This window comes from Diceros bicornis, chromosome 28 (genome assembly GCF_020826845.1).
Source record: "Diceros bicornis minor isolate mBicDic1 chromosome 28, mDicBic1.mat.cur, whole genome shotgun sequence".
NCBI lineage: Eukaryota > Metazoa > Chordata > Mammalia > Perissodactyla > Rhinocerotidae > Diceros > Diceros bicornis.
The window spans coordinates 28890294-28917981 of NC_080767.1; the positions used below are offsets into that span (position 1 = coordinate 28890294).

Below are 27688 nucleotides of genomic sequence, written 5' to 3' on the forward strand. Positions count from 1 at the left end.
GCCTAAGGCATTGACAGACAGTGCAGAGCATTTGGAGTTGGAGCCCAGATGCCAGGCCTCCAGCCCTGCCCTGGTGCCTGTGGACTGTGACCTTGGGCAAGCTCCTGGACCTCTCTGAGCCTCTGCTTCCTGGTGTACTCAGAGTGGGTGCATCGGGGCAAACCCTGGAGGGAGCTGTCAGTTCTGCTGGGGCAGGCGTCATGGAGGTGGTGATCTTTGAGCCGGACATTGATGGATAAGGGGGACTTGGCTGCTAGGAGTGTTCTGAGCGGAGGTGGGCAGCCCCGTGTGACTGGCTCTGGACGGGGCTGAGCAGGCCTGTGCTGCTGGGTTGGGACGTACCTTAGAAGCTGTATTTAAAGTGTGTGGCTTTATTGGTTGGAATCCCATGGGCCACGTGGCAAATGACAGGCCGAGCTTATCCTAGGGTCAGCCATAGTGGGGTGGGAAAAGAGGGTGGGCTCTTGGAGTCTGTCACACTGTCTGGGCCTGAGGAAGCCCTTGGAGGTCTGGGAGCCTCAGTTTCCTTAACTGTAGTTGGGCGGCTGGGCTGTGTGAGGGTCAGAGCCGTGGGTCCACTAAATGCAGAGCCAGTGCCTGCCTCGTGCACTTCCCAGGTGCGTGGGCGCACAGCGATGTGTGAGGCAGGTCCCGGAGAGCCGCAGATGTCTCTGAGGCATGGTCCCCAGGAGCAGGAGGAAGTCAGCAGCCACACCCCAGTCTTCTCTGACTTCGTTTCTCTGAGTTTCTGCCTTTGCCGGTGTTCTGAGAGCTGTGGCTTGCTGGCAACCACCCTTTCCTGCTGTTTTGCTGCTTTTGAACCTTCCTGGCTGTCTCCGCTAGTTACAGTCTGGGAAGCAGAGCACTGATGCCCCGCAGGGACTCCCACACTCCGGGCTTTGAGAGGAATGGGGAGGCGGGCCCCAAGGCCCTCGGCTCAGCCTGACATCAGGTGCTCAGTAACTGTACTGAGGTGCAGGATTAACTCAGCCCGTAACAGACCTCCAGCAGGCTCTGGCAGGAGGTTGGGGCAGCCCATTTGTCAGGCGAGGAAGCCAAGGTGCAGGAGAGGCCAACCCTGAGGTCTGTGCTCCCTCGGCCAAGCGCCCCTTCTCCTTCCCATCTTTGCTTCTTGTCTGCCTGAGGCCACAAAGCCCCTCTGTCCCCAGTGGTGGCTGGAGTTGAAGAGACAGCAGGGCTGGAGGTGAGCATCAGCGCTGGAACCTAGGGTGCCAGCGATTGTTCCCAGATGTGTCCATCTCTCCTTAAATGGGGACTTTGAGGTGCCTACTTAAAATGGCAGCACGCTGCAGCCTGTTGTTGGGGTTAGTGGGTGGAGTGGCTTGGGTTCTCGGGTCACTTGGCAGAGAGGCTTTTTGAGAGCCCATGTACGGGGAGGGCTGGGAGGCTTTGCTTCCTGGGCGGGGTGAGAGGCACCTTGGGAATGTCGGTGGGCCCAGGGGAAGCCAGGAGCCTCCAGAGAAGTGCTGCCGGGGCAGAAGGGACAGAATACCTGGGAGAGGCCGAGAGGGCTGGTCAGAGGGCTCACTGCATGTCAGGTTACCCCTGTAGCACCAAAGGCTGTGTCGTCCCCATTTTCAGATGAGAAAACAGACATACAAGTCAATTAATTTGACCAAAGTCACGGGGCTTTATTACATGTGTTCGTTTTTAAGGAAGGAGGCCTTAGCACATTCGACCAGTCATCAACCAGCATGGCACCAGGAGCTCTGTGGACAAGTGATTGGTACTTGGTTGAGGCAGGAAGCCTGGTGACCAGGGATGGGGGAAGGACATTCCCCAGATCACCTTGTCATCCTAACATGAACGGCCTGCACAGCACTAGAACGCCACATGGCATGGCGCCCGGGTCTTGGGTAGAGGAGATGAAAGGGAAGAAGATGCTGCCTCTGCCCCAACTCTCACATTCTATGGGGGGGGCTGGCTGAGCCTAGGAGGGCTTCCTGGAGGTGGAGAGCTGGGAGGAATTAGATAGGCCAGAGGGGAAGTGGCTTCCTTGGGGAGTAGAAGCCCTTGGTTTTCAGCTCATTTTTCTTATTTCATCATCTTTCCCCACTTGGGTCATGAGTCCCCAGGGCCTGCAGCAGCTGTTGGAGATGTTTATGGTCCTGGGTAGGGCTGGGGGAACCAGTCAGAAACCAGTCCCACACTCGGCGGTGTGATCTGTGGGACCAAGGGGATGCATGGTGTGTTCACAGTATGAGGAGGAGACGGGCACAGACTGAGCTCACAGGGAGGGAACACCCCGGCCAGGGCCTTGAACCGGCTCAGGAGTTGTCTGAGTGGAGAGGCTGGGGAAGGGCAGTCGGGCAGAGGGCCAGTCAGGGTTGTGGCAGACGAGGCTGGGGCCAGAGCCCTGGATGCTATGTTCCTGGGGCTGGGAGGCTTAGGGTTTGGGGGTGTCACCCTCCCTAATCTTGCTCAGCGGCCGGGCCAGGTGTGGCGGTTTCCCCTGGGGACCAGGGAGGGGGCGAAGAGCTGTCCCCACTCAGAAGCAAGAGGGACACTTAGCCCTTGACTCACTTTCGATTTGCCCAAATCTCATCCTATTCAGTGAGTATTCCTCAGGTTCTCTTCTGTTAAAATTCAGGGCACTTCGCTGTTCTACTGAGGTTTATGAATGTTTAAAAACTGCTTTGCGGTCCCCGAAGTAATTTGACAAGTCTGACAGCTATTGATTAAAAACCTGAAGTTATTCGGGCTGCAGGGTGACTTGGGGGATTAGATGGAAAGTTTTTTGTTTCTTCTCTCTCTGTGTGTCCCTTGCCCCCCGCCCCAAAAAAGAAATAAGACGTGGAGAGGTAAATGTGTTCCCAGGTGTTTTCTGAAAACTCCATTAGGCTGCACAGTCACACTGGAAAGGGTAGGGAGGGGGTTTGGTCAGGATGCTGAGGGTGACTCTCCTGTTCCGGGCCCAGAACCGGCACCCCTACATACCTGGTCCTCCCCAAGCCTTGTGGCCCAAGTCGCCAGCAGGCAGCAGTGAGGGGTCACTCTGACGATGTTACAGGTGGTAGTGGCAGTAGCAATAGTCGTGGTAGTTAGTATGGGATCCCTTATGTTGAGAGGGAGTTGAGTGTCGGGGTTTTGTGGCGCTCTCTGAAGTAGCTCAGCAGGTGAGGGAACAGCAGCCTAGAAAGAGGAGGGAGTGTGTTCATGGTCAGGCAGCTTGTCTGTGGGTCCAAGGGAAGAGGGGTGGGCCCAGGGTCACAGGCAGATTAAGAGTAGACCTGGGCAGGAGTCCAGGACTCCCTGGCCAGGCTCTTCCTCTCCCTCTCGGTGAGAGGGATGGGCCCTGCTGGCGCACTGGGCTGACTGGACGCTGGGCCTCCAGGCCTGGCCAGCAAGAGGGAGGCACTAGGACTGTCCAACAGAGGGTGACCAGGATCCCAGCTTTCACTCCTGGACCCTGTGACCTGGCCAAGCTACTCCTCTTTCCAAGCCTCAGTTTCCCCTAGTGTCCTAAAGCTTCCTTCCTCCAACGCTTTGGATTAACTGGAGTGTGTCCAGGGAAGGTCGTCCCATGATTTCAGGCTCATTGGGCTTGTTTGACTTCCTGCTCCCACCTCTCCGCTGGGGCGATGCCTTTGGTGCAGGGCTGTTGGGAGAAGGCCGTGCGATGATGTGCGTACCTCGGTAAGAACACCTGTCACACAGCTGGGCACGAGTAGGTGCTTAGTAAGTGGCTGTTAAGTCCAGGCTGCCACAGTGTCGCTCATTCAGTCAGCATACGTGGGGCACCTCCTGGGAGCCAGGCCTCGGGCTGCGCTGTAGCCCTGGCACGTGATGAGCTGCGCTGTCCTCCTGTCTTGGTTGCCCAGTGTGGAGCCTCCTTTGCCAGCTCAGCCCTGCAGTGTCGAGGAGAAGCACAGGCTCCCAGGGGCAGGGTGAGGGCAGGAGACTAGGCTCCTCCCAGCCCGAGGCTCAGTATGTGCATGAGGGACGGGGTCACAGTGGTTCCAGTGACTGCTAGGACCTTGGACTGAGAGAACCATGCCTCCAGGCCCTGTCATCCCAGGAAGCCTTCCCAGGCACAGCGGCCAGCTTCCCTGCCTTTTAAGGACAGGCTCTGTCTCCCCAGGGCCCTGGGGCCGCTGGGCGGCTGCATTCTTTTCCCCTCTCCTGGGACTCCAGCTGGGCCAGGAGCGGGCGCTGGCCTTCTCAGCAGCTGGTTCCCAGGCCAGCAGGGCAAGGCTGGGCCTGGGGAGAGAGGGCTCTGCTGGATGTCCTGGGGGGGTGCTGCCCTGTTTGTGTCCTGCGGCTCGATTCCCAGGAGGTCGGCGCCCTCACCCTGCCTGTGCTCCAGGACCCGCTCCTTCCACCGGGGCAGAGATTTCCAGCACAGCTTCTTGGACCTGCCTGGCTGTGATGGGCAGAAGCATGGTTGGCATGTTCTGACCTGACTCCAGAGTCCGCAGGTCCTGTCAGCCCTCGGGTGGGCACCTCCTCCGTGGAGACCAGCTTTGTCCAGGATTTCTACCTCTCATAGGCCTGGTTTAGCTGGGCAGGCGCATGGGACCACACAGGCATGTGAGTGGGGGATTGGGTCGGGGGACTCCGTGCCCAGGAGTCACAGACAGAGGGGCTAAAGTGGCCCTCTCAGCGGGGTCTACTGCCCACCCCCTAGTCATGCTCTTCTCTCTTCCTTTCACTTCAGGAAATTAAGGGGCTTTTTTTTGAGGCACCCCGGAGCATTTGGGTAGATGTAGTTTGTCCCCGTTTTGTGGATGGGGAAAACTGAGGCATGGAGAAAGTAAGGGATGTGAGTGGTCAGAGGAAAGGAACAGAATGTCCTAGGGAGTCCTGAGTGTTGGGAGAGTCACCTGCGCTAGAAACATCAGCCTTGATAACAGCATGCACGTCCTCCATCATCCTGGTTCACGGCTGTACCCCTGCTCCTGCGGTGGGGTCTGCCATGAGGCGGGTGAATAGAACAGACGAAAGAGGCCTGTACTGTCCCGAGTGACTGATGTCATCGCTGGCTTGTACCCTCCTTTCCTGAGCATCTCACCTGCATTATCTCGTTTGATCCGTACAGCAAACCCTGTGAGGGACGTGTGTCATTCTCCCCACTTACGGATGGGGAAACTGAGGCCTGGAGAGTTGAATGACTTAAAAGTACTCAAGGTTGTGTGTTTTATAAGGATTGGAGACTAGATTTGCTCCTACAGCCAGGCACCCTTGACACTAGGCCCTCCTGCCCTCCTACCTGTTCCCAGCTGTGGGTGTGGGTGTGTGTTGTGTATTGTGTGTTGTGTGTGTTTACTCCTGGGCTCACTCCACTGTCTGCCTGCGTGCACTGCCTGACCTGTTACCCCAACCCCCCAGCGGTGCAGGCATCCCCTCTCCAGCATGTCAACAAGGGGTCTCCCACCTCCTGGTTGTGCTTCCAGAGACAGGGTGCCTGCTCCCTTTAAAACCAAACCCGCCTGGCGCATGTGGGGACAGCTGTGACTGAGCTGGAATTGACCTCTCCTGTTTCAGCTCTGCCTTCTGGGGGCTTGCAGGGCAGCTCCCTCAGCCCCTTTCAGATTTGGAGGGAGATTCGGAGCCTCTTCCTTTCCAGGCTGTACAACCCACTCTCAACTCCCCTCACCCGTAGCTGGGAACATCCTCCCCACGTCAGACAGGGCTTTTTAGTTATCACGAGTTTTATTTTTGGGTCTCCTCCCTCCTTGAAATAATGGGGAATTTGCTAAACTTCTGTGTCACTAACCTTGTAAGAGAAAAAAGGATGGAGTTGAAAAATAGCTCATGGGTTGGCTGGAAGGCTATCAGATAAGACCGTGGCCCAGGAGCCGGGACAATGTCCTGTTGTTCCCATTCCGGCCCTCACAATGAGCTGCTGTTGGGGCCTGGCTGTATCTCCAACAGCGGCTCCGCCCGTGCCTGTGCCGTGCCTGTGCCTTGCCCACGTTTCCTGGGCTCCTGGGCCCTGGGCAAAGGCTGCCCCACCCCACCGTGTGACGCTGGACTGAGTGGGTCACAGCGAGCAGGTCAGCTGGCTGTGGGCCTTTCCCTGCCCGGCCGCCTGCGGGGAGACGGAAAGGCGAGCCTTGTGCTGATGGAGTTAGTCCTGGACTCTGCTGACCGGGGTTCGGATCCCGCTCGGCCGCTCACCAGCCGTGCGATCTTGGGCGAGCGACCTGGCTTTTGCAGTGCGGTACTTCAGTGCTGACAGATTGTCGGGAGCGTTAGGTGAGGAGACGGGGAAAGTGGCGTGGAGCGGGGCTCAGCCTCACGGCCCGGGTGTGCACTCTGGTCTGTCTGGAGAGACCAGGGACAGCGTGGTGGCATTTGGGCTGGGCTTTGAAAACTGAGAAAGAAGGATTCTGTTAGGTGGAGAAGTGGAGGGAAAGGTGGTACGGGTTCAGGAAACAGCATGGGAAAGGCCCCCCAGAGGGAGGGGGTTCATGGCTGGTCAGCGACCAGCTGGGGAAGAGAGTCTAGGTCACTTGCCAGGGTGTGGTGTGAGGGGAGGTAGAGAGTGGACATCACGTGGCGTCCCTGGCAGGGTTGTTGTGAGAAGTAGTTCAGACCTGGGTGGGGAGTGATCTGTATGGGCGGGTGGAGGCCCCTGTGCAAAGGCCTTTTGCCCTCCTTGGTGCCACCTAACCGAGGGGACCAAGCCTCTGGTCTCCAGGGACCATAGGAGGTCATCAGGGAAAGCCATCACGAGACTGAGCGGGGCACTCAGGGAGGCCGTGCAGTGGGATTGTTGGGCCACCTTCTCTTCCACCCCAGCCTTGGGGTGGCAGGGAGGGACTAGAGATTCAGGGATGCAGAGGCCCTGTGTACAGTGGTGTCAGGCCCCAGACGTCCACACCACACAGGGCAGCCATGGGCAGGGCCCCCAGACCAACCTGAGTTCCCACTACAGCAGGAGGCCGTGGACAGATCACTTGACTGCTCCTCCCTGAGCTCCTCTTACCTTTCTGTAAAGTGGGTAGATGAATACTCCTGGCAGACTTGTGTGCAATTGACATGAAAAAAAAAGATGTGAAAGTGACCAGCGGGGTGTCCTGAGCTGAGTGGAGGTGGGTGCCTAGGAGCATCCCTCTCCTACGAGTGGAGTGGGAGAGAGGCAGAGGCTAGCGCCTGCTCACCTCCTTTTACTGAGCTTTCTGGACAGGGGGACCATGCCCACTCACTGCCCGCTGGAACCCCGCGCAGTCTGCAGTGCCCTTCTCCCTCCCTCCTTCCTTGGCTTCTTGCAGGCCTGGGAAGGCAGAGGCTGGAGGTGAGGAAGGAAGTGGCCCAACAATGCAGTCGTGAGGCAAAGGCAAGGCGGGGTCAGGGCCGGCCTTGGGTGATTGACGGGGCAAGGAGTCCCTGGTGCAAAGTGTTTGGGGGTGCTGCAGGCCTGGGACAGCGCTGGCTTCCTGGAGGAGGTGGTTCTGCTTGGGTACAAAACGGACTAAGTGACCATTTCCCTTCCTGAGCTCTAGTCATCAGCCACCACCACGGGCACACTTACTTCTGCCAGGAGGTCCCACCTGGCAGGGTCACAGCAGACTAGCTCCGTCTGGGCCCAGAGCTGTGTGTCAGGGCCTGATGAATAGGTGCCCCTTGCTCTCCCTCCATCAGCCTTTGAGGAGGAGGGGTGGCAGGTAGACTCCAGGCTGAGCGGGAAGGATGTGCATCTGCAGATGATTCAGAGAGCACAGGCCCATTGGCGCTGGCCCCACAGGGCAGCGGTCAGAGCTGGCCCTCTCTTATGCAGGAGCAGCCTGCCGACCGACCTTGGAGTAGCCACTAGGCCTCCCTGGGCCCTGCCCCACCCCCATTCTGCCTCCTGGTGAGCTTGGGCTGCAGAGGTGGGTGCAGCCTCTGGTCCACGTCCCCACTTGGAGAAGGCCTGGGGAGCTGGAGAGGGTCAGGGCTGCCCAGCTTCCCCACAGCCCTCTCTTCAGCCAGGAACCATCAGTGAGGCCTGGGCCAGCTGGGGCGTCTGTGGGGCAGGATGGTAGGGAAGGAAGAGGAGGTTCTGCAGCCACACCAGGCTCTGGCTGCTTTGGGGTCTGGCTTGGGCCTGCCAGGCTCCTGGGCTGTAGAACCGGGGACCCCATGGGTCTCCCTGGGCAGGACCAGTCTGTGAACCGTGCTTCCCTTTCCTCAGCTCATTCAGGCTCCCTAGGCAGGAGGTGGCCCCAGCGTACCAGCTCCTCCCTTTGCTCTTCCTGGGTTCCTACTCCGCCTTCCCTGGTGCCCAGCATCCTTACCTGGCAGGGGTTTCCAGGCTGGACCAGCAAGCAGCCTGATGCCGACCTGCGGGTGACAGGCCTAGGGGGCTGTGGGTCCCAGCCCTTGCTAGGCCGGGTGACTTCCCCAGCATCTGACACAGGGCGTCTCTTGCTCTGAGGTATGATGCCCCATCCTGGGAGGGAGGCCTGGAGTCTGCCCCTTGAGGTGGGCGACCCAGGGTGGAATCCAACTGAGTGGACGGCAGACCTACCCACTGCATTGGTCAGTGATTGGGGAGGAGGCTGGGCATCCAGCAGGGCCCGGAGGGCTCATCAAGGGAAGAAGCCTGTTAGCAGCTAGAATTGAGTGGCATGACAGGCCACAGTGCATGTTTGTCAAATGCTGCCTCCTAGAGAGAGGGCACCGGAGGAGCAGGGGCACCACAGGTGTGCAGGCCGGTGGTCCTGGGCCTCCCTGAGAAATTCCATGCATGAGCCCCAGGAGGCTTGGGTTGGCTCTAACCTGACTTCAGCCTGTCTCACAGCTTCCCTCTGCTCCGTCCATTTCTGTCCAGCTTTCAGAAGTCTCTCCTGAGGGCGTCAATTCAGCTCAAGTCTTCTGAGCCCTACTGTGTGCCAGCTTCGTGCTGGGCATGGGGGAGCAGATAGGGGGAGGCTGACTGGATCTCTTGGGTTGGGCTGTGGGGTCCCCAAGGGCTGGGGTCCCTGTTCCAGTGCTTACTCCCACGCAGTGCCTGCACAGTACTCCATGTCAGGGAGAGCTGTTGCCGTGGAGAAGTGGTGGTTGGAGGGTGGCCTCTGTCAGTTTGTGAGGCCACCTGGGCAGGGCCCGTCCGGCTCATCTCTGGATTCCTGAGCCAACACATAGTGGGTCTCAGCCTCCCCTTAGCCCAGGTGGTCATGGAAGCGGGGATTACAGGGTGTGGGCCCTGCAGGACGGAAGTGTGTGGTGACCTGCCAGGCCTCACCTGCAGGAGGGTGTTTGGTGAGGCAGGGAGAGAATGATGGACTGAGCCTTGGACCATTGGAGGCCGGGAGCTGAGGGGCAGAGGGATTGAGGGAAGAGGGTTTGGGTGGGCTATGCCCAGGGTGGGTTCCATGCCAGCTCTGGGGGTTTGGGCTGTGGACATGAGTAGGGGTGAGGCCTGCCCAGCCTCCATGCCAGGAGTGGTCTTAGCAGGCCTGGCTGGTCCTCAGGCTTTTCCTGTGCCCCAGCTGTGGAGGGGGCTCTACAGGCCACTCCTGTGTGCTGGTGGCTCTGGAAAGGAACATTCACCTCTCCGAGGTGGACTCGACTGAGTACTGGTGCAGGTGCTGTCTGAAGTGCTTTCCATGTGATGTGCTGAGGAAACTGAGGCTCAGAGAGGCAAGTGACTTGCCCAGGGCAACACAGCAGGTGAGCAGTGGGCCCAGGTCCAAGGCCAGGTCTGTCAGAGCCAGTCAGGTCCTGGCTCCATTTGGGCACCAGGTGGCATCAGCTGACCTCTGCTCTTTGTGCCTGTGTTGGGCTCACTGACCCTGGCCTGGGCCCCTGAGCCCTGGCACGTGGACCCTGTCTGAGTCTCAGTGTCTCGGGTACTGTGCAGAGGCTGCTGTGTCCCTTCCACTTTGAGCCTCACGGTCCTCGTCTGTAAGGTGGGAGCAGCAGAGGTCCCGTGGCTCTCCTGCCTCGAGCGGGGCTGGTGGGAGGAGTGGGATGGTGTATGAGAAAGGGCCCTGTGGCAATGACATTCTGGACAAATGGGTGACTGCTTCAGTCGTGGATGGGGACCAGGGCAGAGGTGGGGGAGGTGGGGAGGCTGCCTGGGTCAGGTCAACTCTTTGCTGTGGGAAGGCTGCTTAGGAGCCAGGCCGGACCCTATCCCGCACTCAGTGCTGGCTTTCAACTCCTGAGAGGTGGCCCCATCCTCAGCCATTTGCTTCATTAGAGGCTGAGCCACCTACCCAGAGTCCTACAGTGTGGAAAAGGGACTGGCGGGTCTCTGTGATTCCAGCACCGCAATGCCCCCTCCCCCCGGGTCTGCCTTAAGACAGAAAGGACAGTGGGAGTTGAGAGGAGGATTGATTGCTCCAGCTGAGGGGGCTGGGCAGGCTTCCTGGAGGAGAGGGAAAGGGAGGGGACAGGGCAGAGGAGAGAGGAGTGGCAGGACCAGCCCAACACACCTACGCCCACCCCCCAGGTCCCATCTGATGCCGAGGCTGAAGGAGTCTCGCTCCCACGAGTCCCTGCTCAGCCCCAGCAGCGCGGTGGAGGCGCTGGACCTCAGCATGGAGGAGGAGGTGGTCATCAAGCCTGTGCACAGCAGCATCCTGGGCCAGGACTACTGCTTCGAGGTGGGTCCTGCGGCAGGGGTGGGGTGGGGTGCTGGTATGCTCTTCTGGCGAGGCCAGGTCTCTTCCAGACACCCTCCTGGGGGCCTCTGTGGCCCTGGCAGGGGCCAGGCTCTTTGGGACAGTGACAGAATCTGCTCATAGCTTTTGCCTCCTTAGACACCAGGTGGAGCTGGGAGATGGGGGGCTTCGTTCCTCCTCTGTGGGCTCCTTGGGAATGAACCAGCACTGTCCTCCATGCTGGCCAAGGGCAGGAGGCTCCATGGATAGAAGGGAGTAAAGCCTGTGTAGACCTGCGTAAGCCCCAGGGCCCGTGTCTCGAGCCTGCCCCCCCCCCCTTAGGAACCCCACAAATGCAGGGTGGGCTAGTAGAGAGTGCCCCCTTTTCTGGGCCTGTCTCCCTCTCTGATAATGAGCCAGAACCTTTGCTGCCCTAGCATTCTGTAACCCAAGGTTTGAGAGCAGAGGGCCAGCCACCCAACCCGGCAGGGCTGTACCTGGGGATCACCTGTCCAGTCCCTCACTGTAAACGGGGAATCTGAGGCCCAGAGAGGGCAAGAAGGTGTCAGAGGTCATGCAACAAGGCTGAGGCTAAACCAGAACCAGGGCAACTAATGTCGCAGGCGTTCCTGGGAGTTCCCAATTTCTTCTCTAAGTATTCATATTCTCCTCCCACCTCTCTTTCTGGGAAGCTTCCCACCCCCTGCTCCCACCAACAATCTTGCGTAATTAGGGGAGCTCTCTGATAGAAGAATGAGCCTGGTAATGAAGATCAGCTACTCGGGGACCAGTGTGGCAACCTCCTGGCACCCCCAACCCCAGAGAAAGAGTGGAGTGGTGCCTGGCATCTGCCCCACACCCTGTGCCCACTGGGTGCTGTTTCTGCTTCAAGACTCCTGCTCCAGCCGGGCTCCATCTGGGCTCCGGCGTCTTCACCTGGGACGGGCTGAAGACGGTGTCTGGCCACCTGTCCTCAGCTGGGGATGCTGTGGCTTGTGCAGGCCCCTGAGTGGCTGGGTAAGGAGTCTGGGTTCCCTCTCTAGGGCCCTTGGCATGGTGCCGGGGCAGGGGAAACAGAGCAGGAGCAGCTTGGGCCGGACTCCCTCGCCTGGAGGAGACCAGAGGCTGAGTAGGAGTCAGTCAGTGAGGGGAGGGTGAGGGTTCCAGGCAGGAGGACCCCAGGGCCTGGCACACCCAGACAGCCCAATTCTCATTCTCCAGGCTGACCCCCACATGTTAAGTTTCTTTGACTATCTTTATTGTCACTGTCGCTTGGCAAAAGAACTGTCAGATGTCAGCTGAGGACTGAGGTGATCTTTGAGCCTCCCCGAGGTTGTCTCCTCGGCGCCTGTGGCTGCACCTGTGGAGGGCGGCTCAGGTGAAGCATCGCCCTCTGATCTGGACATGTATTCTCTCTTCCCATCTCCGGGAGAGGGAGGTTGGCGTCAGAAAGGTGCTTTCCTATGGACAGAGGGCGCTAAGGCAAGGGTGAGGGGCCAGGGCCAGGTGCCAGATGGGCAGGGCGGGGCTACCCTCCTGTCTCTGATGTGCTCTTGGATGGCGGGTCTCAGTGCACTACCTCAAACATGAGACATAGGGGTTGTTGTGAGCCTTGTTCTGCCTCCTCCCTGAGCCTGTGGTGCAGACCTAGTTGCTGAAGCCCCCCAAGCCCCAAGGGTCTTCCATCGTACCCAGCCTTACTGGGTTCCCTCCCGTGTGACACTGTCTTCTCTGTCCCCCACAGGTGACGACGTCGTCAGGAAGCAAGTGCTTCTCCTGCCGTTCAGCAGCCGAGCGGGATAAGTGGATGGAGAACCTGCGGCGAGCAGTGCACCCCAACAAGGTAGACCTGCGTGTCCTCTCTCCAAAGCATGGGGGATCGAGGTTAGACCCAGAGCAGACTGCAGACCCCAACACGAGGGAGCAGAGGGAGGGATCTCTGGTGCGGGCGGGATTGGGGAGTGGGGGCAGCCTGCATGGAAGCAGGGCCAGAGTGGGCAGTAGTATTGGGCTCTGAAGGAGGAGTTGGAATTGGCCAGGCTGACTCAGGTGCTCTGGGGCCCTGTCCTCAAAGCTACACACAGGAGGCTGGGCCAGAGAGCCAAGTATCAGGCTGCTGGGGAGTGGGGTGCTGGTGTCCTTCTGCCTGGAACTCTTGTTCCCCTTCCTCCCTGGCTAATTTCTCCTCCTCCATCTGATTCTAGCTGAGACATCTGTCCCGTCCTCCAGGTGAGCACTGCTGGCCCAGGCTGGTGCCCTCCTCTATGTTCCCGGGCTTCCCGTATCATGTTCACGGGACCCCAACTGTAATCACCTCTCTGGCTGACTCGAGGGCATGAACTGAGTCCTGGTCACCATGACTTCACTAAGGAAGGGGGCTTAGCAGTGGTCACCTCTTGAGTGACTTTACAAACCAGCAAACTTCAGAAGCGCTAATAAATGGCACAGTAGCCTGCCATGTGCCAAGCGTTGTGCTAACCTCTTGCTTGATCTCTCCTCTGTTTTAGAGAAGAGGGAACTGAGGCTTAGACTAAGTCACTTGCCCACGGTCAGTGAGCTGCTCTGAGACTGAGCAGAGATCAGCCCCTCCAGAGCTGGCCCTGGCCCACCCCGCTCCTGTCTCAGGGCCCGGGCCTCCCCACCGCCTTCGGAGCCCCTCCTGGATCTGAGAGCTCTCCCCAGCTCTGGGCTGGGCAGTGAGCAGGTGGGCGCCCCCCGGTGACCACAGCCCCCCTGTGCACGTGCAGGACAACAGCCGGCGTGTGGAGCACATCCTGAAGCTGTGGGTGATTGAGGCCAAGGACCTGCCGGCCAAGAAGAAGTACCTGTGCGAGCTGTGCCTGGACGATGTGCTCTACGCCCGCACCACGGGCAAACTCAAGACGGACAATGTCTTCTGGGGCGAGCACTTCGAGTTCCACAACCTGCCTCCCCTGCGCACCGTCACCGTCCACCTGTACCGGGAGACCGACAAGAAGAAGAAGAAGGAACGCAACAGTTACCTGGGCCTGGTGAGCCTGCCTGCTGCCTCGGTGGCCGGGCGGCAATTCGTGGAGAAGTGGTACCCAGTGGTGACGCCCAACCCCAAGGGCGGCAAGGGCCCAGGGCCCATGATCCGCATCAAGGCGCGCTACCAGACCGTCACCATCCTGCCCATGGAGATGTACAAGGAGTTTGCCGAGCACATCACCAACCACTACCTGGGGCTCTGCGCAGCCCTCGAGCCCATCCTCAGTGCCAAGACCAAGGAGGAGATGGCGTCGGCCCTGGTGCACATCCTGCAGAGCACGGGCAAAGTGAAGGTGCGTGTGCAGGCGATGGGCAGGGTCCCCCACATCGCGTGGCCCCATGGAAAGGCCTGGTGATGTGCACTAGGTCATCTGCCATTCCCCATGTCCACGTGATGGATTTCAGCTCTAATGAAGGCACTGGTCACAGCCAGGTGGGCTCCCTAAACCCAAGAGTTGCATCATGGAGTGTGGGGCTTTGTGCCCCTCCCCTGTGGTTGGAGCTGGTCACTGAAGCAGATTTGGAGTGATGGATGGGATCGTGGCTTCTAGTGAAGAAGTGGGTTTTAAGGGCTTCCTCCACAGCCCCAGAGGGCTGGCCACTGAGGCTCAAGGGAAGCAGGTCACGTGGCCAGCCTTTCCCAGCACACGGGTCCCAGTGACCCAGACACATGTCCAGTGGGGTGTTGAGTTTGATTGCCATCCCCAACAGGTGACCACCAGGGTACAGCTACTGTCACAGCCCTAGCCTCACCCCTCACTCACACCCAAACAGAAGTTCACACACACACCGTACACATGGTCACTACTGCAGCCGTTCGATGGTCAGCTAGCCATGGCTACAGCTGTCCCCAGCCTCGGAGCCCACAGAAACAGGGGTTGTCTACAGCTATCCAGTCAGGCCCTGCTTCAGGGCTGGAAGGGCCCAGCTCTCCCCTCCCCGCTTCCTTCACCTTCCACTCCCTGCTCAGCCAGGCCGTGCCTCAGCTCCCACCCACCTGGTTTTAGAGACAAGTGGGTTTTTTCAGGAAGGCTCCCCATCACCTACCTGTCCAGCGTAGTGGAGCGTGGTTCTGTGGGCCTCAGAGGTGGACCTCCCCCTGTTCACCCTGGGGGGGATCCGCCTGAAGGGAGTGCAGTGGAGAAGGAAGACTGGATGTGGGGTCCATCCACGTTGCAGAAGGCCTCAGGAGCTGGGCGTCTGCCCTCTGGACGTGGTGTGGTTTGAGAGCTGAGTGGTCTGTGATGCGGATGAGGGAGTGTCCTGTGTCAAGGTCCTGAGCCCTTAGCCTGGGGCCGGGGGACGCACAGGTTGGGGGCTGGGCTTTGGGGCACATGGCTCCATCGGGGCGCTATCCACTTACCCTGTCCCAGAAGGCCCTGGCCTCCCTCAGGCCCTCCAGAGCCCCGCTGCCTACTGGACTAGTGGTGTGCCACAAATGCAGGATTGGGGAGAGGACCTTTCTCAGCGTGGGCTCTGTGGGGCGGGGGCAGCACGCGGTGTCCTCCATGCTGTTGGACCACCTCCTCCCCCACCCCAGCCTCAGATCTGACTGGGCGAGGTTGCACGTTGGATGTCTGTCTGTACTGTCCTTAATTTCCTGGCCCACATTGGGAGGGGGTGCTGGGACACTGAGTGAATCGAGGAAGCTCTGGCCCCCAGAGAGGGAGCCAGGGAGTCAGCAGGGCACCAGCAGTGTCCTTTTCTGCTGCTGTGTCTGTTCTTTCAATACCTGGCCCCCGAGGGCTGGGCTGACCGGGAAGCCAGCTCCAATCTGAAGTGACCTTTGCACTTGGGGTCACAGCTGAGATGAGGCAAATCGAGGTACTCATTGTGGAGGGAGGTGGGAGCCAGGCTCCCCTAGTGGGCCCTCAGAGGGGTGGGGGAGCAGTAGGCAGAAGGATAGACGGTAACTCCTGCTGCTGGGGTGCCGTGTCTGAGCCCCACCCCGAACACTTGGGAACTGATGGGGCGTTCTTGGTGAGGGAGGCAGAGCATCTGAGAGGAGTGGGCCGTGCGAACGGGCGTCGCAGCACCCTGCTGCCCTCCCCCAGGCTCCTCTCTCCTGGGCTGTGGCTTTTCAGAGTTCCCGTCCTTGGACTCCAAGGGCCTGCTCCCTGCCGTCCCCCTCTCCCCTCGGTGCAGCAGGTGGAATGGGGCCTGAGAAGCAAGAGGCTTGGGCCAGATCTGGCCCGGGTAGCTGTGTGGCCCTGTTCTGTGTCTGTTCTCCCTCATTGGGTTCTAGCTCAAGGGAGAGCTCCTCCTCATCCTAACCTGGGCCTGGCACCCACCACAGGAGAGCAGGAACCCAGTGGGGCTACAGGGCTCTGTGCAGTACTTTCCTTTGCTTCTGTGTGTTCAGAGAAGGGGACCCTAGAGGTCATCGGTAGGGGTCCTCAGGCTGTGTGGTCCACAGAGAGGCCAATGGCAGCTTCCCCTCAGCCACTCCTGTCCTTCCGTTGGCCAGCCAGGTCTCTTGGGCCTGGAGCTCACTTCTGTATTTCAAGCCCCACTTGTGATTCTGGAGGGCCCCAAGGTTGTGCACATTGAAGTAAGGAGTTTCCAGAGGACTGGCAACCCTGGCCCACGCTGGGCACCTGGCAGCCGCCGTGCTGGCTGGTCCTTGCCCTGTCACCCTCTGCTGGGTCCGACTCCCTACCTGTCCTCTTCCCCTCCTCCCAGTCACAGGTTGGCTATGGGCATGAGGAGGTGGGGGCTCCTGGGAGAGGGAGTTCCTACCTGGGTGGGTGCAGCAGGTTCGTGGTACAGCCTCCCTGCTGTCAAGAGGGAGAGCTTGGGCTCACATTCCTCCCGGGGTCTTCCCATGACACTGTGTGTGGGACTCATAGGCTCGTCGGCTTAACAGCTGCCCTCTGAAGAAGTCTGGGACCCACAGCAGTGAGGGCTGCCACCCTAGGTGTTCCAGGTGGGCAGTGGTGCCACCACCTTCCCGTCCAAGCCAAGGTCCGTGCTGTCACCATCTAAGTGCTGGCTCACTGCTTCCAGGGCAGCTAGACACCTTCTGCCTCTCTCTCACCTTCCCTATGGGGCTGCACAGAACGAGTCTGTGTCTGGTGTGGGAGACCCCATCAGAGTAACGGGTGGATAGTGGCAGCTGCTTGTGCCATGGAGAGAGGGTGGTCCATCTGTCCTCTTTGGCACTGGTGGTGATGGGACGGGGAGTTCTGCTCTGGTCACCCAGCCAGGCCTGGTCAGGGCTGAACAAGGGTTTGAGTCCAGCAGGTCTGGCTGTGATCCAGGGGGCTCGTGGCTCCATGTGGCGTGCTCTCACCCAGGCCTGCCTCCCCAATCCCTGGACCCAGCTCTGATGTCATGAGTGCTAGGCATCTCTCTTCATCAGGCTGCCCTGCCCTCACTCCCTGGCAGCACCAAGGGTGGACACCAGCAGCTTGGCGAGGGAGCAGCCTCGAAAAGCAGGGACTTCTCCTGGCTAGGGATAGGGTCTGGATTCCTAGCATCCTACCTGCCAGGCCTGCTCAGGTCCACTCTCCCCACCTCCTGCCTCCCCAGGACTTCCTGACAGACCTGATGATGTCAGAGGTGGACCGCTGTGGGGACAACGAGCACCTCATCTTCCGGGAGAACACGCTAGCCACCAAGGCCATCGAGGAGTACCTCAAGCTGGTGGGCCAGAAGTACCTGCAGGACGCACTAGGTAGGGAGGATGCAGGCCGGCATGTGGGCGGAAAGTGGGACATGCCTACCAGGTCCTCACTTCCCCCTCCCTGCCCTCCCGGCCACAGGTGAGTTCATCAAAGCACTGTATGAGTCAGACGAGAACTGCGAAGTGGACCCCAGCAAGTGCTCGGCCGCTGACCTCCCCGAGCACCAGGGCAACCTCAAGATGTGCTGCGAGCTGGCCTTCTGCAAGATCATCAACTCCTACTGGTCAGTGCTACCCGCCCCCCCCCGACTGCCTTCTGGGCTCAGCTGCGCAGGGCCTCCCACCCCAGCGTCTTACTCATGCTTCTCTGTCAAGGGTGTTCTCAGTGTGCCACGGGCTGGGCTAGGCAGGTGTGTGCTTATGCTCATTCAGGCGGTTCGGTGAGGGACTCTGTTCCATTATAAACAAGAGACCTAAAGTCTAATGAGAGGGCAACGACATGCTTGCCGCCTCACACGGCTTCAGCGTGGCGGCTCTTGGATTGGAGCCCACCCTCTGCCTGACACCACTGAATCTTGCTGGGCTGCCAGGCACCCATCCTGGTCCTTTGGGGGCTCTCAGATGTAAGGGGGTGTCCCAGAATCTGTGCAGGACACGGTTTGTCCCGTGTAAGGATTTGGACCTGGTAGTCCACTGCACGTGTTCATCAGGGAGCGCCCTCTGTGTGCCGAGCGCTGTCCTAGGTGCTGGGGCTGCACAGGGAGCAGACTGATAAGGGCCCACTCGGGCACCCACCCGGGGCGTGTGGATGGTTTAATCTGAGACTCCTTATTATCTGTCCGCAGGAGCGTGGTGCTCACGTCACAGGTGGGTGATCGGGCCCAGGAGGGGCTTGTGTAGGTGCCTAGACACCGGGCAGGCCTCCTGCTGGGACTGTAGAGAACAAAGAAAGGACTGGGCTTTAAATAGGACAGAGGTCTGCAGGCTGCTGCCAGCCGCAGAAAGGAGCAGGGGTATGTGGAGCAGGCTGCTCGTACAGGACCGCCGTCAGGGCCCGAGTGAGTCCCTGGGCTACTTCTGCAAGGTTGACTGCCCAGGCCCCTGCTTGCTCCTGAGCGGGCACGTGTGTCTGGTGGCCAGGTGACCTGGTGTAGGGTACAGCCACGTTATGGGGTGGCATGCATGACTGTCCCAGGGGAGCTTGCTGCCAGCCCTAAGCAGTGGGGTTATTTTCACACCGGAGGAGCTACCCAGATTCTCTCCTTGGTCACTGCTCCAGCTCGGGGCCTGCGTCCCCCCGTCCACCCAGACCCCTGTCCTGACCCCCCAGCCATACCTTACTCCTTTCTTTGGTCACACTGTTTCCCTTCCTGCTTTAAGGCCTTATGTGTGGCTCCCTTCTGTGGCCTTCTTTCATGTCACCAGACATATGGTCAGCTCATCCCTCTTGGGCACCCTCTGTCACAGCCTGATCTCATTGGAGTGGAGTTGTGCCTGTGTCCGAATCCGTTTCCTGCATATGCTGGGAGCACCCTGGGGGCAGGTGGATCCACCAGCTCAGGGCTGGGCGCACACAAGGGCCCGGGAATGGTTTGCTGCTCCCAAAGGACAGGCAGAGACAGGCCTGGTGAGTGACAGCCTTGGGAAGGGGGCAGAGGGAATGGCCAGAGCCAACAGGGTGGGTGTCTCCCTACGCAGGTCCCTCTGCCCCTGGGCTGTACCAGGTGCTCACCTGCGGCTAGCTTGGCCCCATGGCCCCTGGCACTGGGGGTGGAGGGGCAGCCAGAGGCCTTGAACTCTCTGGGAACACACTTCCCACCCTTGGGCTAGGCTGTGTTTTCACCCTCTGACCCCTTGTTCCCAGGGCGGGCCGGGTGGGACACAGGGAAACATATCCGTGGACAGTGATTTTCCATTTCCTCTTTCTGGCGTTTGTCAGAGGCACCTCTCTGTTCTGGACAAGACCATCAACAGACGTCATCACTCATTGCCTGCCCCGTGCCCAGTCCTGTGCCGGGTACTTCAAGGGCCAGGGCTAAAGGTCGCCTGCCCTCTATTCCTTTCCAACCAGCTGTGCCCTTGTGGGTCAGCCAGAGTCACTGCCTGAGAGCCTGCGGGGCTGGCTGCTGGGTGTGCTGGGCAGAAGCTTTTCAAGGTGGTCAAGGCCTCTATGGCCTTGGGGTCTCAGCCTTAAGATGGCTCTGTGTGCTCAGCAGGGCAGACCTTGCTCTCAGTGTAAGCACGAGGAAATGAAGCCCAGGGACGGCCAGGCACTGGGCCAAGCACCCTGAGCTAGTGACAGAGCCAGGCGCAGACTGGGTTCAGGGAGCACTGGGTCCTGGCTTGCCCCAGGGTGGGAAGCACATCTTTTAGGGTGAAAAGATAGGAAAGCCACTTAAAGGTTGGTCTGGTGGGGCCTCACTGTGGCAGGTTGGGGATGCCCGGTAGAGAGAGCTCCCCAGCCGGGTGCCAGGAACCCTGCCCACGCTCACTGGGTCCCCATGGGGAAGTCACCACCTCCGTTTCCCTCCCCGTCTGGGAAGTGGAGAGCGCTGTTCTCACCCTGTGGTTAGGCTGTTCTCATCTTCTTGGTTACTCCAAGCTCTGCTAGAAACCTCTAATTCCTATAACATTATTCGAGTGAAGGAAGTAAGTCTCAAAGCCAGTGATGGCAGCCGAGGCGCAGTGGCCCCTTCCTCTTGTGTTCTCCTCACTCTCCCCTAGACCCGATGCCTGCTGTTTGGGGAGGAGGGTGAAGCACTGGGGGAGGCGGGAAGGGCCTGGCCCTTGCCGTTGGTTCTGGTTAGGACAGAGACCCGACTCCTCTATGCTTGGGTCCCATGCCACTCTGCCCCTTCGTGGAGAGCCCACCACCCTGACTGGAGCTCGGGTGTCTGTGCTCCTTCTGCGTGCTGAGTTCTCACTCGCCTTCCCTGTGTCGTGCCCTCCCTGCATGGTCTCAGCTCCCCGGCCGCCCTGCCCAATGGATGGTGGATGGATAGTGGGTGGTGGAGTAGCGGGCTCAGAGAGCGCAGGCGGCAGGCCGAGCTCACGCAGCTGTTGGGGTGGAGTGGGGCTGGAACTTAGGTTCCATTGGACCCAGAACCAGGTCCCTGCTCTGCACCCTCTGGTCCTGGCCCCTGTCTGATGGCCGGGCACTCCCTGGTCTGTCACTACACAGCGTCTTCCCTCGGGAGCTGAAAGAGGTGTTTGCCTCGTGGCGGCAGGAGTGCAGCAGCCGCGGCCGGCCAGACATCAGCGAGCGGCTCATCAGTGCCTCCCTGTTTCTGCGCTTCCTCTGCCCGGCCATCATGTCGCCCTCACTCTTCAACCTGCTGCAGGAGTATCCTGATGACCGCACTGCCCGCACGCTCACCCTCATCGCCAAGGTCACCCAGAACCTGGCCAACTTCGCCAAGTGAGTGCCGCATCCCCTGACGAGCAGAGTCAGGACAGGCTGGAGCCCTGGGGGCAGGCCTGCCAACAGGCCTTACTTTTGTCCCTCTCACCCTCAGTCCTTCCCCTCCCTCTTGTTTCAAAATAAATCTCCTCCACACACCATCCTCCCCCTACTAAAAGTACAAGCCATTTTGTTGTGTTTCCTTGATTTTCGAAGATGAGATACTTTTTTCCTCTTGTTTTTTTGAATTAACATTTTATCATAAGGATTCTCCCATGTACTTAACATTCATAGGTCTGATTTGAAATGAATCAGGACTGGGCCTTCAAGGGAGAATGGCTTTTCCTAACCCGCCTCTGTGATTAGGCACTGGGGCTGTTTCAGATGGTCCTTATTCAGTGCTGTCAAGGATTCTGTGCTCATGAAGCACTTTCATGTTTTCAGCTGTACCTTCAAGTGAGTAGGTGGAAACGGAAGTGCTGGTTCATCTTGTCACTCGTTCACCGAGTGTGGAAGGAGCTGCGATTTGGATCCTTCTCTGAGCTGGGCTCGGCATCGCACCTGGTCCCAGCCCTCCCGAGCTCAGCACTTCAGCAGGGTGGAGAGGTGTAGAATAAGCCGCAGAGCGGTCATAGAGACGGGCATGGTCTCAGGAGGGGAGACGGGCCTCCTAGGAGATGTGCTCTCCCGGCTGCGTGTCAGGATGAGGCGTTCATCCGCTCACAGAAGGGTGGCAGGAGCAGGGCCGTGTGCTGGAGGGATGAGGCACTGTGGCATTCCTGAATTGTCAAGTGCCAGGCCCAGAGAGGTAGGAGATGAGACCCAGGAGTTTAGCAGGGCCTTGAGGGTCAGGCAGGGCAGTGGGAGCCACTAAAGGGCTCTGAGCAAGGGAGAGGATGGCCCTCACCTGTTCTGGGTCCTGGAAAGGTCAGCCTGACAACAGTGGGGCAAGTGGGGTGGAGGCAGCAGTACCGGCAGCTGCGAGACCGGGAGGAGGACTGGCAAAAGAAAAGTGGTAGAAGGTGGGAGGTGGTGGTGCAGGAGCAGTGGCTGCTAGGTCAAGGGGCTATTAGGAGGCGAAGTCAGCAGGCCTTGCTGCTTGTGAGGGAGGGAGAGGGGGGATTGGAGGATTTGACTGCAGCCAGGCTTCTGGCTCAGCTCTGTGGTGCGTGGTGGAGTCTCCACTGAGAATAGGGAACGTGGGAGGAGGGCGTGGGTTTGGTGACGGTGTGACGTGGTCGGGCTGAGTATGAGGGGAGGTGCCGTGGATGTGTGTGTCTGAAAGCTCAGCAGAGACCTGGCCGAGTGTGGACTGAGAATCGTCTGTGCACCAGGCCGTCAAAACCTGGGAGAGTAGAAGGAGATCGTAACTGGCAGTGAATGGGGAGTGAGGGCCACAAAACATTCCAGATCCTGTAACAAAGGTCTGGAAAAGGGTGTCTGGATTTGGCCATGAGGGAAGAGGGTCCTGAGTCAGAGCAGATTGGTTGGCTGGGGGAGTGAGTGGCATGGGAGCTGGCCACAGTGGGCGAGGAGGGATGGGAGCTGAGGAGGTGGGGGTGCCTCAGAGAAGGGGGGCTCCAGGGTTGGGGCTGGTTTTCTGGGGCCTGCCTCAGGCCTGGGGCACTCACGCCCTCTGTTCCCTGTCCAGGTTTGGCAGCAAGGAGGAGTACATGTCGTTCATGAACCAGTTTCTGGAGCACGAGTGGACCAACATGCAGCGCTTTCTGCTGGAGATCTCCAACCCCGAGACCATCTCCAACACAGCTGGCTTCGAGGGCTACATTGACCTGGGCCGCGAGCTCTCCAGCCTGCACTCACTGCTCTGGGAGGCCGTCAGCCAGCTGGAGCAGGTGCCTGTCCCCATGGGGCTGCGATGGGGCCGGGGGTGGACCAAAGGCCGCCACAGTGCTTGTGGGTGCTCTTCTTTCCAGAGTAACCATGGAGGTCAAAGGGTTTGCCTGTGTGACACAATTCAGCAGCCCTGCCTGGGTGCCAGAGCCTGAGGTTCCAACCCAGGCCCTGTCAGCTCGCACCGGGGACCTCTGGGCCCTGTTTTCTTGGTGGGGAGAGCCATGTTCACTTGCCAGCACTTGCTGGGGGAGCCTGCTCTGGGTCCAGGGGCTTCAGCTGTGCCTCCACACACCGGGCGTTGAGTAGATGGATTCCACATGTGAAGGCCGTGCTCCCTACCTATTAGAAATGTGATCAGACTTAGCCACTTCTCTGAAAATATCCTTGCTCTGGCTTTTGAGGCAACTGATATGAAAAACAAGACGCTGCACCTCCATGTGTCAGGCAGGAAGTTGCAAGCCTTTCCAGAACTGCCCTTGACCATCAGTTGAAAAGATTATTCCCTAGACACCTGGGACACTGCTGAGCCACTTGGAGCATGCCCTCCGTGGCCTGGGGTTCCACAGCCCACACTGCGAGCAGGTTCTTGGCAGCAAGGGCCAGGGCTGCCAGGATCCGCTTCTGAAATATCTTTTGCTTTCTAGGGCTCCCAGAGACCACCTTATGAAAGTGGTTACTGCTGGAGCAGGGCTGGGAGGCCTCCCATTCCCTAGAGGTGACCACTCAGTGGGCTCTGGTGTGCAGCCTTCTAGATACAGCTGTGCGTGTCTAGGTGCACAAGCACAAACGCAGAGTTCTTGTCCCTTTGTGTTCAAGTGAGAACTTAATGTGTGCGCTGTGGTGTGCGTTTCTCACTCCCTCTGTTGTCGGCGTCTTTCCATGGCGATGTGTATACACTGCCCCTCTGACCTTTCTGACGGCCGCAGACTGTCCTGTCATGTGACTGCACAGTTTATTTCACTGGCCCCCTGTTGCTGGGCACTGGGGTTAGTCTAGCTTTTTGCTACAAACAGATGCTGCTACAGTCGTTGCTGCTCAATTAAATCCATAGCCCTTTGGCTGCGAGAGATACAGGAGGGAGAAATGGAAATGAAGGCAAAGGCCCTTTCTTCCTCCACTGCTGCCACCAGCAGTCACTCTAACTGCCCCCACTTTCTGAGCCCCTGTGCCGGCCACCATCCTCCATATCTGCACAACCAGGCAGGAAGCACAGACGGTGGTGGCGGCGGCCATCACAGCTCACAGTGGTGCAGCAAAGATTTAAAATCTAGCTGTTTGCTTCTCAAGCCTCTGCTGTATTAACTGCACAAGTTTTCACACTTGCTGTTTGTACCAAGCCCTACATAGAAGCCACTGAATATGCAAGTGCAGGCGGACTCCCCTCCCCCCGCTCGGCCCCACAGCCTGGGATTCTTAGCACTATCAGTCTAAACCATGACAGTGGTGTTCGGACGAGCCTGGGTGCCACCCTCTGCCTGACTGTCCATTTCTTACTTGTCTGACAGGCATGTGCTGGTGCCTGGACCAGGGCTGGACCGTTTCCACTGGGGTTCAGGTGTTGAAGTAGGTCAGGCCCCAGCCCACCCTGTGGAGTAGGTGATGTGGGAGGGGGCCATCCCAGAAGCCTCTCGGATGGGGAGGTGTAGGTGTGGAAAATTCTGGGGTTCCACATGGGCTTTCCCCTGTTGAGGGAGCCCCAAGGTAGGACGATCCTGAGTGAAAGGCTGGGACTAGGTCAGCGTTTCTCCCTGTGGGCCTCACACTCTGTTCCAGAGCTATCTGGGGAGTTGGCGAAAATGTAATTGGCAGATTCCTGGGCTCTCCATCCCCTCCCAGACCTGGTGGAGCTGACTGGTGGGGGAGGGCAGGGTCTGCGCTTCTGACCGGCTCCTCGGCGGTTTCGAACCACAGTGGCTGCAGCGCACCTGGCCTCCCCAGGTAGCCCCAGTAGGTCACACCTGCCTCTTGCTGTGTCTTTGCAGAGCATTGTATCCAAACTGGGGCCCCTGCCTCGGATCCTGAGGGACGTCCACACAGCACTAAGCACCCCAGGCAGCGGGCAGCTCACAGGGACCAACGACCTGGCCTCCACACCTGGCTCTGGCAGCAGCAGCATCTCAGCCGGGCTGCAGAAGATGGTGATCGAGAATGATCTTTCTGGGTAAGAGCTGCCAGGCGTGCGGGGTGTTGTGGGGTACACATGCAGACAAGGGCGCAGCTCACCTGCAGTCTCAGTTGAGGAGGAGGATCCTATACCAGCATTTATGAAACAAACTGGATGAGACTCAAAACGTGTTGTGCAGGACCTGAGAGGTGAATCTCCCATAGGAAAAAATCAGAGAAGGCTTCCTGGAGGAGGTGGAGATGTAGTGTTGAGCTTTTTAGGAAAAGTAACATTTCCATTGTGGAAAAGGCATTCCAGGTAGAGGGACTAGCACAAAGCCCTAGAGAAAGACACCATGTTCTGTTGAAGAGCAATTACTCTTCCCAGATACCTCCAGATCGCCTAGGTGTGTGTGAAAAATACCTGTCCTGGTCTTTCCTAGGCCTGAATCAGAATCTCCAGGAATGGCGCTCAGGGCTGTGTGTTTTCGGCAGGAGCTTAGGTGACTCTGCAAGGCTTTGAGGCTGGGAGCCCCAGAAAACTAGAGAGTTGCTGAGGCCCAGCCATCACTCTGAGCCCTCAGCCATGGGGCAAGTGCCCTGTAAATAAAACACACACGCAGTGGAGGGAGAGGCAAGATGTTCTCGAATGTTGATGTCAAAAGGAGGACGTTCCTTTAAGATACTTGGCATATATATTGAACCATTTATGCCCTGCTCATAGGCTCCCCTCCCCCAGCTAGGCTGTCTTGGACCTGCTAGTGAGGATGAGGCTGGGGCAACAGAGTTGGGAGTCTGGTCTCATTCTGAGGTGGTAGCAGTGTAGGTTTTTCAGTGGGCGAGAGCGTTGAGATCAAGAATCTAGGCAGATGTGGTGCATAGGACTGGAGGTCCAGGAAGAGGCTGGAGATACAGAGACCATGATGCCACTTGCTGGGTCCCCGAGTCTTGGACGTCTGTTCATACAACCTGCCAGCACCTTGGCTGAGAGGTGGCCAGGCACATGGGTTCTGAGGTGATGACCTGGGTGTGCAGTGGGACAGCCAAGGCCCATGGCTGGTCTGGGTTTCTCCTGGCTCTGTCTGCTGCCCTTGTCCACTTCTTCCCAGCCCACAAGTGCTTGGCCCTGAGTGGCCAGAGCCTGCCCTACCTCAGTCCCATCAGTTGGGCTTGGCGCTTCCTCTCCATCCCGGGCTCAGCCATCTCTAGCTGCCCATTGCAAGCCTGTGTCAAACCCCCAAGTCCTTGCTGCTTCCAGCCTACTCAGAGCCCTGTTCACTGCCCACATCCTTCTCTCCAAAGCCCACCTGGCCCCACCACGTTGTGCCTTCTTCCTTCCGAGGTGCTGGCTTCTAGAGAGGGGCCAGGGAGAGGCTGGAAGACGAGGGAAGGGTACAGCTTGCCCCTGCAGGTGCAGACCCTCCCTGCCTGAGTCACACCTTGAGGATCCTCCTCTGATTCCTTGTTTTTGCCAGGAACACCAGCCCCCGCCTGCCAGTCAGACGAGGGGTGGCAGCAGGAGGCTGCGGAGGGAGGCTTCACCAGGCTCCCACTTTGGTTATTAGTCTGATTAGGAACAAGAGGGAAGAGGTAGAGAGAGGCCCCGTGGCTCTGAAGTCGGAGTTCTCAGTGCAGGACCCTTGGATAGCAGAGAGCACTGCGTTGTGGGTTTGGGTATAGCGAAGGGGGAATTTTCCAGAACACTCCAGGCCCTAGCACGCGTCATCTCAAGATGCAGCTGAGCAGGGAAAGGGCCTGCCAGGCATCCTGGTCTGGAACGAGCAGCGCTGGCCCCTAGAGCAGAGGTTCTGTGCAGGAGCAGCCGTCTCAGCCACTCAGTCCTTGTGGGGGCTTCTGCCCGGGTCAGCTGCCTGGGCTGTGGTTTGGTTCTGCAGCTGGGCCGCTGGTCCCCAGGACTCTCCCACTGTTGCTGCCCCAGCACCTCCCTTTCCCTCCCTCCCCTCCCCTGCCTTGCCTCTCTTCCCCCAGCCCTGGCTCAGGCCGCCGGTCCCGGCAGGTTGGCGGGGCTCTCGGTTTGGACCCGCCTTGGCTGCATTCACAGTTCTTCTCTTCCCCCTTCTTTCCCTGTGTGTGCTTGTTTCCCTGCAGTCTGATAGATTTCACCCGGTTACCGTCTCCAACCCCCGAAAACAAGGACTTGTTTTTTGTCACAAGGTCCTCCGGGGTCCAGCCCTCACCTGCCCGCAGCTCGAGTTACTCGGAAGCCAACGAGCCTGATCTTCAGATGGCCAACGGTGGCAAGAGCCTATCCATGGTGGACCTCCAAGATGCCCGCACGCTGGACGGGGAGGCGGGCTCCCCGGCGGGCCCTGACGCCCTCACCACCGACGGGCAGACACCTGCAACTCAGCTGGTGGCCGGGTGGCCGGCCCGGGCAGCCCCAGTGAGCCTGGCAGGGCTGGCCACCGTGCGGCGGGCAGGCCAGACACCGACCGCGCCAGGCACCTCCGAGGGCGCACCAGGCCGGCCCCAGCTGTTGGCACCGCTCTCCTTCCAGAACCCCGTGTACCAGATGGCGGCTGGCCTGCCGCTGTCGCCCCGCGGCCTTGGCGACTCAGGCTCTGAGGGCCACAGCTCCCTGAGCTCCCACAGCAACAGTGAGGAGCTGGCGGCTGCTGCCAAGCTGGGAAGTTTCAGCAGTGCCGCCGAGGAGCTTGGGCGGCGGCCTGGGGAGCTGGCACGGCGGCAGATGTCGCTGACTGAAAAGGGCGGGCAGCCCACGGTGCCGCGGCAGAACAGTGCCGGTCCCCAGCGGAGGATCGACCAGCCGCCACCCCCACCACCGCCACCACCTCCTGCCCCTCGTGGCCGGACGCCGCCCACCCTGCTGAGCACCCTGCAGTACCCACGGCCCTCCAGCGGAACCCTGGCGTCGGCCTCACCCGACTGGGCTGGCCCCGGAGCCCGGCTGCGGCAACAGTCGTCGTCCTCCAAGGGCGATAGCCCCGAGCTGAAGCCTCGTGCCGTGCACAAGCAGGTCAGTGCAGCCGGGCATAGGGCGCGCGGGGCTCTCGGGCCTGGTGGGCCATCATACCCCACGTCATGCTGCGCCTCCCCGGTCATCACCTGTACCCAGCTCCATCCCATGCTGAACGAGGCCACATTCGGCCCCATCCCACC

The 27688-nt window shown here is 59.5% G+C and overlaps 1 protein-coding gene across 9 annotated transcripts in view; it reads left to right on the forward strand.

Annotated features, from left to right (window-relative positions):
• Nucleotides 1-27688, forward strand: part of DAB2IP (DAB2 interacting protein) — a 168893-nt gene that overhangs the window by 129149 nt on the left and 12056 nt on the right. For 8 of the 9 annotated variants that reach the window (XM_058523935.1, XM_058523926.1, XM_058523928.1 and 5 more), the window contains 9 exons: nucleotides 10406-10559; nucleotides 12301-12399; nucleotides 13304-13858; nucleotides 17097-17241; nucleotides 17330-17474; nucleotides 20372-20608; nucleotides 22242-22443; nucleotides 24427-24605; nucleotides 26657-27545. In XM_058523935.1, coding sequence (XP_058379918.1) covers nucleotides 10406-10559; nucleotides 12301-12399; nucleotides 13304-13858; nucleotides 17097-17241; nucleotides 17330-17474; nucleotides 20372-20608; nucleotides 22242-22443; nucleotides 24427-24605; nucleotides 26657-27545 — 2605 coding nt within the window. The remainder of the gene's footprint in view (nucleotides 1-10405; nucleotides 10560-12300; nucleotides 12400-13303; nucleotides 13859-17096; nucleotides 17242-17329; nucleotides 17475-20371; nucleotides 20609-22241; nucleotides 22444-24426; nucleotides 24606-26656; nucleotides 27546-27688) is intronic. The other variant, XM_058523927.1, reaches the window with a different exon arrangement.